The sequence below is a fragment of the Anolis carolinensis genome, chromosome 2, assembly GCF_035594765.1.
Source record: "Anolis carolinensis isolate JA03-04 chromosome 2, rAnoCar3.1.pri, whole genome shotgun sequence".
Classification (NCBI taxonomy): Eukaryota; Metazoa; Chordata; class Lepidosauria; order Squamata; family Dactyloidae; genus Anolis; species Anolis carolinensis.
The window spans coordinates 171575584-171592739 of NC_085842.1; the positions used below are offsets into that span (position 1 = coordinate 171575584).

At 39.3% G+C, this 17156-nt stretch overlaps 1 protein-coding gene across 2 annotated transcripts in view; it reads right to left on the bottom strand.

Annotated features, from left to right (window-relative positions):
* The window catches only part of pip4k2c (phosphatidylinositol-5-phosphate 4-kinase type 2 gamma), a 45274-nt gene that overhangs the window by 15070 nt on the left and 13048 nt on the right, over nt 1-17156 (bottom strand). For both annotated transcript variants that reach the window (XM_008115065.2, XM_003223623.4), the window contains 5 exons: nt 15678-15775; nt 12482-12578; nt 9328-9471; nt 7446-7592; nt 837-875 (listed from right to left, as the gene is read on the bottom strand). In XM_008115065.2, the coding sequence (XP_008113272.2) occupies nt 837-875; nt 7446-7592; nt 9328-9471; nt 12482-12578; nt 15678-15742 (492 nt within the window). In that variant the 5' untranslated portion in view covers nt 15743-15775. The remainder of the gene's footprint in view (nt 1-836; nt 876-7445; nt 7593-9327; nt 9472-12481; nt 12579-15677; nt 15776-17156) is intronic.

Consider the following 17156-nt stretch of genomic DNA (forward strand, 5'->3'; position numbering starts at 1 on the left):
AAAAGGCTGTCACCAAAAAAGGTCATTTCTCTTGGTTCTGAATCAGATCAGTTTTACCTATCAGGCCCAGTATTGTCTACTCTGCCGAGCAGAGGCTCTCCAGAGTCTTTCCCATTATCGCATATTGCTGCTAACCCTCCAAGGACTGGACTTGGGACAACTTGCAACCAATGTATGCAGCTAAATTCTGCAACTCTAGAAAGCCCCACATTCATTCACATTTTAAGCTTCCATCTATTTCTTGGTCTATTGTTTGGATCCTTCAGCCAAGACCCTGGAAATCTACTTCCAACTTCAGAAGGAGACAATTTGCTGGAAGAGGAGGGCAGTTTGGCTAGGAGCTTTCCAGTAGACGCTGAGATCAATCACTCACTGTTCTGTTGGAGGGAGGGCACAAATGAAGCTGTGCCTGGAACTGTTCAGCCTATAAACTGGCCTGTTGCATTGCCACTGAAAAGTCAAGTGGGCAGTAAATATTTTTATGCAGTCCTGCAAAAAGCACAATTGCAAATGCAACCAAAAGCTGCAGCAGCACAACATCTATCAAAAGACAAGGCAAAATAACATTGGATCTTTTTAATATTGGAATGTGCCATATATATCAGGAGGACAATGTCAGTGCTTAGATGTCCTTTGTAAATAATTAAATTCTAAAAATTACACACATTCACAAGCCTGCAGGCACACATTTAGGACTTGTTAAATAATGTTCTGTCCTTTGTTAACAGGAAGCTTGATTGTCACCTTCGGTTAAGCATAACGCAAAGAAGACTACCCACTACATGGACACACATTACAAAATGCATCAGCAGACATGAGCCATAATCTCCCATTACCTTCTCTTTATCACTTGCTTCTCGAGATACCAGGGAACCCTAAAAAGGTAAATAGAAAGAGATATGGTTCCAGCATGCTGCTAATTCACAAACACAAAACAGTTTCAGGGCAAGCCCCAAACCAATCTGTTTCTACGTAAGCATATGGCTCTTGTAGGTCAAGGAAGGCTGGCCAAGCTTTGACCATAATGTCATTTCCTCGTCCTCTAGCAGCTCCGCCAAACCATAATGAAAGGGTGTTCTTTTAAAAATGCAAGTATCAGTTTAACTTGTCTGAAACCAGGGATGGTCACAGAGGGAGAGTATGTAAGACAATAATCTTAAACATCATCTCTGAAAGGATTTGATTTTATATTCTACAACAGCAAAGAGAAAGAGTGAAATATTTATACATAACAAACTTTTTTCTGACCAGAGAAGAGATAGAAGCCATTATGACAACAGAGTTTTCTTTTGAAAGCCGGTCACAAGTTCTAACCAAAAATCCATCCCTAGGGTCCCACAAAAGAGATAGGATACGGGATGGACACTTTTATCCACCATCTGTTCCACCAACAGCTCACATTTAGAAAGCTTCGAAATGAAAGGGCTGCAACCTATATAAACTTCTTGACACTTCTTTTTACTGTTCTAATTAAAACCTTTATTAATTCTAACTGTATGTAGCAAGAAATTATTTATATCTTCATTTCACAGGAGCAGGCAAGGAAGCTATGGAAGTGGCAATCTAAAGAGGTTTTGAAAGTAACTTGAAAGAGTTACCTATATGACTAAAACTCCCAGAATCCCTCAGTCAAGAAAATAACATTCTCAACCTCTGTTCTGGGTGGAGCCAAAATATGGACTGAGGTCTTGAGAGCTATGTTCCTCAAACTTTATTTGGATAACAATGAGTTGTTCTTTCAAAGTGAACTTTGTCAGATGGGTACTATTATTGCCTGTGTCTTAACATGCGATAGCTGTACCTCAGGGATTGGCTTGACCTCAACCATGGTGTCTCGTCTCCTTTTAATCCAGTGGTTCCCAACCTTTGGCCCTCCAGGAATTTTGGACTTCCACAATTCCTAACAGCTGGTAAGATAGCTGAGATTTCAGGGAGTTGGAAGTCCAGAACATCTGGAGGTCCAATGGTTGGGAACCACTGTTTTAGAGCAAAAGCACAACCTCCCTGCTTGATGGAGGCAGTGATGCCCCAAAGTGGAGGAAACCAGTCAGTGCCAACTCAGAAACCTTCGGTCCATCTGCTTTGGACCTCCTTCCTTCTGCTCTCACTCCAGCTTTCTGCTAAAATGCTCCCCATGTCTCCATAACATTGTAACTCAGCTCAATTTCACTCTCATCAGAGCTTGTTCATGTTCTATCCATAATGCAGTGGTTCTCAACCTGTGAGTTCCCAGGTGTTTTGGCCTACAACTCCCAGAAATCCCAGCCAGTTTATCAGCTGTTAGGATTTTTGGGAGTTGAAGGCCAAAACATCTGGGGACCCACAGATTGAGAAACACTGCCATAGTGTGATCTTTTTCACTCTGCCAGTTTATCCCGCCTTGCAGGTTTTCCTTTTCAAGGATTAAGACAGCCCAAAGTCTCAAACTACATCAAATTTAAGAAACCGTACAGCTATACTGATAGTATTAGCACAACATTTAAGTCTATTTTAGGCAATATTCTTCCCTGTTTCCTTTTTTTAAAAGCCAACTAGGTAAAACTTTAAATTAACATTATTATTTCAGAGGCCTCTTGTAATCCAAGGTCCTAAACACTTTATTTTATATATAAATCTGGCACTTGTCTCTTTTTCTTATAATAATATCCCTCTGGGTGAATGATGCATTGTTTTTGAGGTGTGTGTAGCACTTTGCTTGTTTTGAATAGCTGCTACGTGGGAGTGAAACCCTGGCATTAGAAATGCAAGTGACCCAATGGATTCAATCCAATTCTCCCTCAAGGAAATAACCTATTTCTAAAGCATTCCAAGCAGATGGTTGCCTATCCCCCTTGGAAAGGTTACTGTCACAGACATGAAAACAGCTCCATTAATTTCTATCAAAATGCACTGGGTTGCCCAATATATTCTACAACAGGGAAGCCTGTAGGCTTTTGTGAGGAATACCCAGATTTTACTTTTAAAATGGGAATGGATTAGAAGAGAAAATAAAAGTCACGTGGTTGCAGACATAATTTTGAAAAATATGGGTGTCAATGAAAAGAAAATCAACTCAACCGCCCCTTTTCCTGATTAGCTGACCCAAGCATTGATATTTAAAAATAAAACTGTCAGACTGGCATATTAACATAGTGTATCACATAGTGTATCAACCTCTACACCTCTATTGTGCCACATGGGCAGTGGAAGACCTTCTTACAGCCACACCAAAAGCACTCAAAGTGGCCAGCTTCTGGTCAAAGGAAATTTAAGACAATACAGAGCTTTGTTTGAGGTTTTTTTATGCATTACAACTGTATTCTCAATTTGCTTCTGACACAATACACCATGTTAATTAGCTTCATATTTACATTATATTAACTTTATTCTTTATAATATGCAACATGAACTTAGATCCTTCAGCTGAAGCTGCCTTTATCCATGGCCTGCTTTGCGCCACAATTCCTCCCCCACTTCCTAAAGCACTTATAAGCTGTGAACCGGGACCTAGTTAACTACAAAAGATCTATATAACCCTGCTGTCGGTTTGCTTTGGGTCAGCTTTAATGATGTGTAACTAGGCAAAGGGAGCACCCACATCCATCTCATTTTCCCAGCTACATTTTCCAACACACATATATGCAATAACTATTGATCCTGCATTTGAAACCACTCAAGTATTGAATGAATTCCCAGGGAAGAAAGGGGACCACTAAACTGCAATAACAAGAGAGGAAGGCAATTTTTAGTGGAAAGAACAATTCATATAATGATTGATGGCAGCCTTCTGGCCCTCTGTATATTTGTGGAGCCCCAGAAATTTAAGATTTACCACATTATTTACTCTTCTGCACATTATATTCAGAACCAAGACCCAAATTTTTGGAGTCTATTCTATTTAACCTATGTCAAAATAACGTATCAGAAAAATACTTTCTATGGTCTCTTCTACACTGTCCTATGTCCCAGGATGTAATCCCAGATTATCTGATTCAAACTGGATTATATGAGTTTCCACTGCCAGATAATCTGAGATAAGCAGATAATCTGGGATCAGATCCTGGGATATAGAGCCGTGTGGAAGGGGCCTATCTCCTGTTTGACACCAGTTCTACAGTAACTCGCAAGGATTTTCTTTTTGCCTTCGCAGCAAAAAAAAAAAAAAAAAAAGGGCAAACATATTGCCAAAATCACAGTAAAATGTTATGGGGATGCTTTTAACTACATAATTTTATCCTTGATGCCATATTGCATTTTAATGATATTTAATTTTAATAGGCAAGATCTTCATGCTAATCGTTTTACGTAGTATTTTTATAATGTTTGATATTGTTGTTTTTTATACTCTTTTATATTGCTTTTTAATATTGTTTTTGCATGGTTGCATCTTAGATATCGTTCTTATCTGTGTGAATGCGAATGACCTTTGGTCTGGGCATTAATAAACATCAAAGGTCATATATATACACACACATACACACACACACACACACACACACACACACATACGTCTCCTTCAATCATTGGTCTAAAGGGCACATTTGAGCCATATTTCTGCAAAGCAGACAGCCAAGGCCTGTTTTGCAGCTGTAGAAGACAAGACAAGTACAGTAGATAGAAAGCAAGCTGTCAGAAGATGCCATATTGTCAAGGGAGGAGAAAAGAAGTCTTTGCTTCATGTAGCCTTCAGATTAGAACTGGAAACTCTTCTTTATGAGATCCATTTCAGTTTTAATTTACTTCAAAGAGATGGCTGGAGGAAGCTCAAATGGGGACTCTGCCTGCCATAGACCAGTCATCGCTGACTTCAGAAGGCACAAGGCTTTAGGCACTCTGTGTGTGTGTGTGAGAGAGAGAGGGAGGGAGAGGGGATTTCTGCCTAGAGAAAACAGAACTATTTATTACTATACATTATAGAAAGAATCACCAGAGCACATGGCTGTTTAAAAAGCAACATAAGCAAGAGCAGTCCTTGCCCCAAGGAAGTTATTATCTAAATTTAGACACCAAGGGTCGACAGAAAGGAGGACAGCAGAGGGAGGAAAGGAAGGATAGGATATAAAAGAGGGCAATGTCACAAATTGAGTTATAACCAGTTCAAGCCGCAATTCAATACTCACATATTTAGGCCCTACAAAACTAAATTAATATTCCTTTCTAAGTGGATTTTGTAGAATTGTACTGGAATGCTATAGGAGCAGGAAAGCAGGATGCCAGAGCAGACATACATATAAGCTTTCATTTCTCTTGGAGAAGGAATGGGGGTGCTGAATTTTGACAGTTTTATACTTGTTTGTTTTTATGTGATCTAAACTATAATCTTAATATTTGTCACATTTAATTTAATTTGAATTGTATAGTTTTTTAGGGTTGTGAACCACTTTAGGTCTTAGTTTCGAGATAAAATGGAGAGGAGGATAGTTGTTGTTTGGGGGTATCTTAAGGGAGCATTACGATTTCAAGCAGCTCAGGACTATAATACTGGCTATTTATTCATACAGTTATCGACATCCCACCCATCCTTTTAATTTTATTTTTCATGTAACGTGCAAAACTGTTTTACTGAACAGCTGGATTAATGTCAAAGAGCACTAACTTAAGATAACCTAATTTGAGATAACCTTGAATTAACTGTTAAACACAGAGGTGACTGCTCCAACGGAACAGGGAGATCTTTCTGCTTCTCTCGTTCAGTACAGTCTAACTCCTGGAGGAGCAAACAGGCCACTCTATGCAAGCAAAAGGCTTCCAGATCTCTCAGCTAAGTGCATGGTCTTCTCATCTGGACTGGGCCACTGCCACTCATCACGCAAGCAGATGGGTCACTTCTTCCTGTTGCATCAGATAATTTAAACAACATGCCAGGGAACCATGGACATTAAATGTACAAAGCTTGTGCTTCATCATGAAACACTTGCTCTATGGGTGTCACCTGCCATGCAGCAGATAGAAGTGATGTCTGATTCTTAGTTTATCCAATAGGAAACTTTCATCACAATAACAACTAAAGCAACCTTTCATAAATCGTTCTATATGAATTATCTTTCATTGTTACATTTATACAATGACAATCATTACAATTTGAAAAATGGAGATACAAAAGAGACTGTTCCTTGTTGACAAGGTTATTAAGAGGGGGAGTCTATATGACGCCATAAAAATTAGGAATATTGTATAAAAGCTCAAAAAATACATGCTGGAAGTGTGGCGAACAAGAAAGAACGTTCTACCATGCATGGTGGACGTGTAAGAAAGCAGTTAATTATTGGAAAATGGTCCATGCAACATGTCAAGAGATCCTAAAAGTCAAAATACAGCTGAAACCTGAATACTTTTTATTAAGTATAATGGAGGGAGAAGTGCAATGGAACAGAAAAAAGACATCCTGTTCATCTACTTAACCACGGCAGTAAGAATGGTGTATGCCAAATTATGGAAACAAGGAGAAATCCAAACTAAAGACGACTGGCTAGATAAAATAATGGAAATCATGGATATGGATAGATTAACATTTTTAATGAAAAAAAGTACAGGAAGATATATAAAAACTACAGACTGGAGACCTTTTAAAGAATTTATGGGAATGTAAGGGAATGGCTCAAGAGTTTAGCAGTAAGAAGAAACAAAAGCTAAGAAGGGAAGGTTCACAAATAAAAGACGAAGAAATGGGGAGAAGACAGTTAGAAAAACAAATTTAAAAGAGGACTATGTAAATTTTAATAAACTGCAAAGAAGAAGAATGGAAGTACAACTCCCCCTTAACATTTTTCCTGTATCATCCCTTCCACTTTTACCTCCCCCTTCACTCCCTTATTCCCCCTCCTCCTTCCTATACAAAATTCAACCCCCCTTTTTTCTTCCCTAAAGTTTTTCCTGTTGGATTTTATTCATGTTAGTGAATTATCAATAAAAATTATTTTTTTTAAAAAAAGAAGGGGAGTCTATGAACTGAAATTTAGCATTTGAAGCTTTCCCTCCTACATCCCCCTCACTTTGAGTTATCTACCCAGAAAGAAAGAAAGAAAGAAAGAAAGAAAGAAAGAAAGAAAGAAAGAAAGAAAGGAAGAAAAGCATGTAGAAACTCTGGGTCATACTGTCAGGCCTAAAAAAAACTTACACTCTGGCCAAATTACTAACATAATAGCATTAAAACAAACAAACAGTACACTGGGGCTATCAAATCAGAACTCAAGCAACGTAGTCCTAGTTAGCTGGGGATTTTCAAAACAAGCACCACCTACTCCCACAACTTCTTCAGCCTGATGACCTCTGGAGATGTTAAGATCACAACACCCATCAAATCCAGACAGCACTAGTTAGGAATGATGTGATTTCATTTCAACAACTCTTTTAGGTCAAGTTGGGAGAAGTTTGACCTATATACATGAAGAGGCATGGTGCAAAATACTGCTAAACAGGACAAGATGCTTAACACAAACTGTGACCATCCTGCCAACATCCATTACCTTCAGATCATACTTCCTGTGCACTGTAAGTCTGTGGCTGAACATGTTCCTCATGACCATCATGTATCTCTCTTCATTGTCGACACTGAGTCGGTACATACCCAGGAACTGGGGCAAGATGGTGCTCCCATGACACTTCACAATGTACTGGAATAAGAAGATTATGACATGGGTGTTAGAAAGTACTGTTCACTCTCTCTCTGAGGGAGCCCAGCACTGGGAAGCAAACAAAAGGTTCCAAAAAACTCATTTGTGTTTTCTGGATGGCTAAGGAAAGTGTGTAATGACACATTTGGGAACCCGATCCAAATCCTGATATGGCAATCTAATTATTAAACTACTATAAGCTCTTCTGCCCTTTGGTGACTAAACAAGTTAAAGGCAGAAGCTGTATTTCATGAATCTGGCAACTGATATCTGGAGAATTTCAAGATGGAATCTTTAAAAGATAGATTTCAAAGCTTCACAGTTATAACAAAACCTTGAAAGGATTACAGATGGTATCGCCATGGGCACTCTGAGCAAAACACGATCTGTCAAGGATTTCACAGGTGAGGAATAGGAGAGACAATAATCTCTCTCTGATTATGATTAGTTCTTGCCACCACTCCATCCCACTTCACTAGTGTTCATCATTGTTCTTGATCACAAAATCAGCACCTTATTTGAGTGCCAAGTACACCTAGCTGAGTTTAAATAACACTTCAGATCAGCCATCATAATGGCTCAGAAGAACTAACACTCCTCACTGTGAAAAAAATTGAATCTGTTTCTATGCCAAGTTCGTCACCTATAATTCATCTCTAGTTTTGCTGATGTCAAGGACTGCTAGGTCTTTCTTTGCTTTTTCTCTATTTCACAATGGTTTTGCAAAGCATGCTGCTTTGTGTTGCTACCCAAATAGCTGCTGCTGGATTTTTTGTTTTCAAATAGGAGATGAGCCATTGCTTCATCACCCCTGAATGCCTCGTCCAGGCTGGAATCTGTTTTGTAACCAGTATGGTTGAACACTTTGTACATTTCAACTGAATGAAGTATAGTGTGAGGCTTTTCATCAGAGTCTACATAAAGATTTAGCAAATAACACCTCTTTCCATGTTTCTGAATGTATAATGCAAGATAAATTTGTGTGGACTCTGAAACAACATAAAATGTTTAAAGTGTTGCATTGTAACTTTCCTCTAGCCTTGCACTGCTTCTTTCAAAGGCAGCATCTCTAACCAGATCTCAGAATATTTAATCCCCCATGATGGAGAGTTTGCTAACCTGGAGACAAAATCTGTCACAGAGTTTGGACAGTTGCATAGTGCACAGATAAGTGAAGTGCTTTATAAATAATGCTGATATTCTTCAATGTGGAATGTGTGGTGTTCTCTGAAAGTAGGCTTTCTTTACTTCTGAAAAACAAGTTTTGTGCTCCTGAGGCTGTGAAAGGAAGCTTGAAAGGATGAAGCAGTGCCTGATCAATGCTTGAAAAGATGAAGCAGTGAGGAACTGAAGATAACTCCCAGTGGGTCAGAAGGATAAAGGCTTCGATGTTCTGCTTAGCTTTTTTACCCCTTCTCATGGATGCACCAAAACTGTGTAGCCCGCAACTCTTAATTCATTTGAGTGTGGCTCTTTGTTTTGTTTCTTTTTTTAATTCAGGGACTTTGATCCTAAAATAAAGCAACATATGGAAAAATGAGGAAGAAATGTGTCCTACCACTCCACCCTATAGCAGCCAATTGCCTGTCCCCAAGGCCTCTCTAGCACATTACATGGGGGTGGGGGATTCTGAACAATGTGGAACTGGAAATTTTGCCCCTTCAGTTAATAAACTGTAAAATTCAAATCTATGCCACTACCTGGCTGTAAACTCAGGAAAGGAATCATGGCTTACCTGATGGTAATGGGACAGAAGGCTATGCATATCAGCCACATCTTCACTGGAGATCTCCTTGATAACCAAGGTCCTATCATAGGACAGGAGGAAGCGTCCCCCACCCTCAGTCTCATATGTGGGTGGGCTGCGTGTCAACGAGACCTGGAAAATATTGAAAAACATACCCAACAATGACTAGGCTGTGCTCATGAGCCTGCTTGGAGATATGCCTTCAAAAGAAGCACAGCCCGAGTGGGCAAGAGAACTAAACTTCTGTGAGGGATTATAGGGCCCAGTGGGGAAAATCTTGTTGGCTACAGGACCACAGGAAGCAGTACCCACCAGCCTTATAAAGGAACATAGTTCTCCTAAGAAAATTCTCACACTTCCCCTCAGCCATTTGGAGAACAATGTTGATAGGTATATGATGACTTGACACATGATATCAGCTTTAAACATTTTGGACTCTGAATTCATGACCCCATCAAGAATTCAAAATGATCAACTGTGAAGAAAATTGTAGTCCAACAAGCTTAAGGGACCTGGTTTGGCAAAGTCTGATCTATGTGGTTGGAAGTATTTACTGGACAAACCGAGAGTTGTCTAAACATAGAAATGCTTACTATATTTAGGTGCATTCAGTTCTCTACATCACTCTCGAAGTAGGTCTCACAGAGCTCAACAGGATTTGGTTTCTAAGTTAGTATATGTAGATTTGCATCCATACTGAGAAAGCACAAAGCCTTGACAGACCGTGCACAAAGAATCTGTGAACCTCACCTCCTCCAAGGTGAACTAAATTACCTAAATTGGGCTCTACAGGCCAATGGATACTCCACAACAGACATCAGAAGAGCTGCAAGGCCAAGAACAAGCCATGAGAATCAAGACAAAGATCCACCCAGAGGAAAGGTGTTCTTACCATACATCAAGGGAATCACTGACCGCATAGGCAAGCTGATGAAGAAGCACAACCTACAAACTATCTACAGACCCACAAAGAAAATCCAACAAATGCTACGGTCAGCGAAAGACAAGAGGGATCCTCTCTCCTCTGCAGGAGTCTACTGGATACCATGCAGCTGTGGACAAGTATACATAGGGACCACCAAACGCAGTGCCCAAACAAGAGTCAAAGAACATGAAAGGCACTTCAGACTATTTCAACCAGAGAAATCAGCCATAGCAGAGCACTTGATGAACCAGCCTGGACACAGTATATTATTTGAGAACACAGAAATGCTGGACCACTCCAACAACTATCATGTCAGACTACACAGAGAAGCCATTGAAATCCACAAGCATGTGGCCAACTTCAACAGAAAGGAGGAAACCATGAAAATGAACAAGATCCGGCTACCAGTATTAAAAAAACTCTAAAATCAAAACAGTAGATGGGAACCAACACTCTGAGGGCAGAGGAGCCCCAAGGATGGCTAATGACTGAACAAAGGGTGCCCCCCAGGCAAGAGACAAAACCTTTCCAATGCTAATTAGGGTGATTAACTGAACCATTAATGCTGGCTTCACAGTGACAAAGGACTCTTGCCACATCCTGGACTCTCCACAGATATATATTTTTTTCCTTTCCTTGCCTAGTTTATCCATACCTCACAACCTCTGAGGATGCCTGACATAGATGTGGGCAAAACGTCAGGAGAGAATACTTCTGGAACATGGCCACACAGCCCGAAAGACATACAACAACCCTGTTGCTTCACTAGTCATCTTATCAATAGTTTTAGGGTATAAGGAATATCTGAACTTATAGCCAGCCTTTATGCTACTTTGATAATGGAAGTATATACACAACAAAATGCCACAGTAGTTACATGGAAGGGTTACGACTCCTATGGTGCATAGTCAAGCTGATCCAAAAGCAGATAGGTACATAAATCACTTATGGCTATAACTCATTGGTCTTTTCCCACTTTGAACAGTAATTTATCTCAAAAGACCAAAGATGCAACCAGCAGCTTTAGTGATAATATTAGGAATCAACTAATCTTAGAAAGTAATCTTAATTATACATTAAGTGGTGTAATTTGTAACCTCTCCAATTAATTCCAGCAGAAGCATACTTTGATGAATTAGCTGAATTTCAAACCAACTTTCTAAACAATGTTCTCAAAAGACTTCATAAACAAATTACTGAAGTAGGCCATGATTCTTTATATACACTTAGCCAGTGCACAGCAAAGCAAACAAATACAGAATTTTGAAGGAACAGAGGGAACACACTCAATGTCACAATGTTATCCATAAAATATTGCTTTGGAGAATAATGTGAGGGCAACAGTTGTTGTTGGTTAGGGAAATAACAATTAGGAATCTCAGTAACATTATTTCAACAAAAAATGTAATGCTTACTTGTTACTTTTTAAATCTTTTAGGTTATTTTAGGGGGATGTTTTCCGTTTTCCTATTTTAAGTACATTAAAAACAAATTCTTGAGAAAAGTCATGTAATAGCAACAAATTGGTAAGGTGCTAGTAATACAGAACTTTTTAAACAACAATTGCAAAAAAGTTACTTAACAACACTGACAAGTAACAATGACTTTAAATAAATAATAACCCAAGTTCTTGGAAAAATATTTATCTTCCCCATATCTATAACATCTGAATAAACAGCATAATTATTCATTAGCTTTCTTCTGTAGGCGGTATAATGTCCCTAGGGTTGCTTCTTGGCCCTAGGGCCCCAAAACCTTTCTTTTTTTGCCTTAAAATGCTCTAAAATGACCTTGAGGGGTGTGGACAACCATGTTCACATCATGTTTGGAGGCCACTGTGCCTTTCAGGAATAAACCCAAAAACAAAACAAAAAAACAAAAAGAAAAAGAAAAAGATACTTTTCATATCGATCTCTAGACTCCCACTGTTGACCACTGTACCACCAGAGACCTTCTTAAAGAAAACGGCCTCAACTTTTTATTTGAAAACAGAGAAAGAAGTAGCCTGAAATTCCACAGCGAAGATGCCAGCACAGAAAAGGCCTTCATCTTATTCTTTATCCTCTGAACTTTTAAAGTAGCCAGTCTACGTGACTACCAAGTGGAAGGGATGAGGAGGAGGAGAAAAGAGGCTCTCTGTCGCATATCTGTACCTACCTATTAGTTAACTAAAATGTGATGCAAATTCATAAGAAATGAGAGAGGAGGTTTACTCACTTGATAATCCTGGTCATCAATGCTGAAACGTTCACGGAGATTACGGAAGACCTGTGGGCAGTACTCCTTGAATTTGAAGTGTCCAGGTAGGTTTTCTCTGTAGAAGAAGAAGGATATATACAACTACCATGATGAGAAAGCCTGGTTCGCACATATGGCTGACCAACATTGGAAGAGTAGAGGGTATCATTTAATAGCCAGGAAAGTAGGCAATATTTGTGAGTGCTATGCAAAAAAGAAACCTCCTTCTAAAAAAATCAAAAACCTGAAAACCACAAATATGGCACACCAGTGAAGATTTCAGCCTAGGCCCTTCTGTCCTATTTTCTATTTGCAGTGGATGAACTTGTTTATTTAAATGTAAGGAAGTATTAAAGTATACATTTCTGCCTGCCGTACAATCTGAAATGATATAGTCCATTCTATCACTTCAGGCCCCTGCCACATATGCAGCACAAGGTTGTTGTTTTTTCTCTTTTCCTATTATGAAGGAAAAATTTGAAGTACAGTGTTCCCTCATATATCGCGGGGGTTACATTCCAGGACCACCTGCGAAAAGTGAAAATCCGCAAAGAAGGGACACTATATTTGGACGCTCCCGCTGCTGCTGCTGTCTTGTGAGGCGAAAGTAAGGCCGCTTCAGCCGCCTTTTCTCTCACTTCAGCTTCTTCTTCCTTCCTTCCTTAGGCTTCTTCTTAGGAAGGAAGTAGAAAAAGGGATTTATAATATTATTTTATGATTTACAGTATTATTTTAATGTTTATTTAAAAACCGCAAAACATCAAGTCCGCAAAAAGCAAACTGCGAAATAGTGAGGGAACACTGTACTACATTTATAAGGCATTCTTGTAAGTGTAAAGCCCCCTGTTTTCTTTACCTGAAAGCCAGCTTTACTGACAAGTGAGCAAGGCTTTAGCAAGCAATAGTACCAAATCAATCTGGGCATTATCTCAGTAATCTGTGGCCCATGCCCCATAATCCCACACCATTAGCTTCCTCTACCACATGGGGTAATCCTCCATCATTATGTCAATGGTTATATCATAAGGCAGGCAGACCAACCTTACTTTAAAACTAAGCATTAGATTTCAGAGAGATGAGAAGGATGAGAGATTTATACTACTTTATATATTACCAATTTTTAAAATATCATTATTAAAAGGAAGATTAAAGCCATGAAGTCCCTGGCCTTTTGAAGTAGTAGTCTCACACAATTTTCCCCCAAATGGGCAGACTATATCTCAAATCACACAACAAGTTAAATGCCTTTTAAAACCCTCTGCACCATCAGAGACTTGATTTTTTTTTTGGGGGGGGGGGGAAGTGTCCATCGGTACCACATCATCTCATTCTATCCACCTATAGCTTCTTTCTACTTCTGCACAGGACAGAGCAGTGGATCAAGAAAAGTTCCCACTAAAAATGATCCAAATGAAATTACGTACATATTCACTATTTAAATACACAGTACATCCCTGCCCAGTTTATAATAGAGTTTCACCAACACAAACACATGGCCAAACTGCCCTCCCCCCAAAAAAACCCAAAATGTAAACTTTAGGAAAATGATCTCTTAGGGCTAGAAAGTCCAGAATCCCTCAAACATCATTGTAGCTGGCTGGCCTGGTAGGGAGATGCTGGGTAGTGCCAAAAGATAACATTCCCAACTTTGAAATAAAAGTGTCCAGTGATTAAAACAAAATATGTCAATAGGCTGACCAGAGATGTGTAAAAACATATATGTATATTGCTTTGTATTAGTAAATATAGGCAGAATGGAACAAAATATTTTGACTGATAGTGAAAAAACAAGTTGGAATCATCATATTCAAACACAAACCAGACTACAAAGATGATGTTGCCCACTGCACCTCTGAAGGTAGAAAGATAGCTGAAAGGATATAGGGCCAAAAATGGTGTCCACATAATACATCAGGATGTTGCTTGAAATTGTGATCTCCCTTTGCCTAATAGAACTGACTAAAACGTCAGGTGTAATACTGCTTTCTTTGATTTTAAGACACACTTTCCCCCATATAAACATCTTAAAAACAGGTGTGTCTTATGTAATTTTTTTGGTGGTGGTAATGAAATGAGTGTGTGTCTTACAATTGATGGCAACTTAGAATTGAAGAAATATGGTATACTTGCTTCTTTCAGAATCATTTTGGTCGTCAAAGAGCAAACATGCCGTTCCTCAATATATTGTGGACCCTCAAGATCCCTGGGGTTTGGTCCCAGGATCTCCATGGATACCAAAATCTGTGGCTGCTCAAGTCCCATTGCAAACAATTGTAACCTCATGTGCAATGAAAACATCAAGATTTGCTTGGTGGAATTTCTAAAATACATAAATTTTCAAGACATGGTTTGTTGAATACAATAGAGTCTCACTTATCCAAGCTAAACGGACTGGCAGAAGCTTGGATAAGCGAATATCTTGGATAATGAGGGATTAAGGAAAAGCCTATTAAACATCAAATTAGATTATGATTTTACAAATTAAGCACCAAAACATCATGTTATACAACAAATTTGACAGAAAAAGTAGTTCAATATGCAGTAATGTTACGTTGTAATTACTGTATTTACGAATTTAGCACCAAAATATCACGATATATTGAAAACATTGACTACAAAAATGGCTTGGATAATCCAGAAGCTTGGATAAGCGAGGTTTGGATAAGTGAGACTCTACTGTACATGAATGCAGAATCTGTGGATCTGGTGGGCCAGCTGTAGTTAGCAAGAATAGGAACCAGTATGGTCCTATGGTTACAGAGACCCTCATAAGTCAGAGCTGTTACCAAAAGGTGGCCGGCCATCAGAGAGGAGGGAGTTCACAGAGCTACGTTATACTCAAGAATAAAACAGATTCATTTAAAGGACTCAACACGCTAGAGGAGCTTAAAGAGTAGACAGAGAATGCACCCATCTGAAATTCTGTGGCTGCCCTCTGCAGAATTCTGGGGCTTGTAGTTTAAGAGAGAGGCTTTTAAAATGTTCAGCTGGAGATGTCCTAGGTCTCAGTCAGAATTCTGCAGGAGTTAGCCACAGGATTTCAGATGGGAGGCATACTCTTTGTCTACTCTTTCAGCTCTGGTGTAATAAATATATCATTGCCAGGGCGAAGTTCACCAGAAAAAAATCTGACCCTTTAGGTTCTCATACCCCGCTCCTCAAATCAAGGACTCACCTGTTGAACAGATGATTGTTCACCTTTATTTTGGAATTGGCTTTGAAGTCATCAGGGAGCAGCATCACTGGTTGAGGGACCTGGCTCAATTCATTGATCTAAAGTGGGAAAACAAGGAAAGGAAAAAGAGTTGGCTTGTCCACCATAAGGCTACATGTCAGTTCCAACAACACAAACTCCACCAGCTGTAGCTTGGGCAAGGAAGAGAGAACATACTCCTCTATCTATTATAGAAGTGGGGAAAGGGCAAATTATGCCCCAAAACTGGATTTCCCAGCAATTCAAAGAAAACTGAAGCAGATTTCATGCCATCACAAACACTTCTATGGAACATGAAGAGGCAATTTCACCATGTCGTAGTGGACTCCCAGGCTATTTTAATGACTTAGGTCATTTCTGAATCACTTCCTATTAGACAGAAATAGGCTCTCCTAGGACAAAGCATGCCAAAATGGCCCCAATAGATATAGCCAAGGCAGCCTAGAGCCCCCAACCATTGATGCCTCTGCTCTATTGGTTAATGCAGCCCTAACCAAAGACTACGAAGAGCTGCCGAGACAATTAATGAGAATAGGAGAGGCAATAAAACTGCATTATTGGATTTATCGGTAGGACACGGAGGCAGAAATAATAATAATAATAATAATAATACGCACAATTCCTGAAAGATATCCTATGCTCAGATCAGAGCAGCTGATCAAAGTGTGAGCATATATAAATTACAGGAACAGCCATATCTAGTGTTTGATTCATTGACAAGACTAGCTTTTGAAAGACTGTGGTAGAGGCACATGGTTGGGAATCACTAGGTGAGACAGTGGACCTGAGACAGCGACCACTGTAAATATCAAACCCAAATTCTTCAAAAGCATTTAGAGTAAACTGCTTAGTCTTAATACTTAGAGGTTTCAACCTGGGCTAAAGCATTTTGAGATTCCCATTAGTTCCTTCAGCTTAAAACCTCAGTTTGTGACCAGCAGTGAAAAGTACCTTACTTCCAAAGATTTCAGAATTTGTGAAGGAAGGTGAGGTAGGAAAGGATAAATGTGATGTGTCACCTTCCAGGGTATGAACTCTGTGAAGAGAACAACGTGACTCATCATATCACAGGATACAACTCTGGATCAAATGCCCTTGGTTCCCACTGATATCAAGGGAACAGTCCTGATAAACTTAGCCCATTTATTTTAATCAGAACTAACCTGGTTTAGATTCAATTTTCTATCTAGCTCTCATGAAATTAGAGACACTGTCTTTGAAAACTACCCCTTTGGATAGCAGGTGGGGAGCTAAGTATTTAAATGCTCACCCATCTGTTATTTTTAAATCCTTACCAAAAAACCTACTCTATTTGAGGGTAGGGGCAGCATTTGTATGTGGCAGAAACTGAAAATGGACAGCACACATTTCTTCAAAACCAAGTAACTGACCAAAAGAGTTGGTTGGCACAGATTATTTCAACAGTGACTACCATAGATA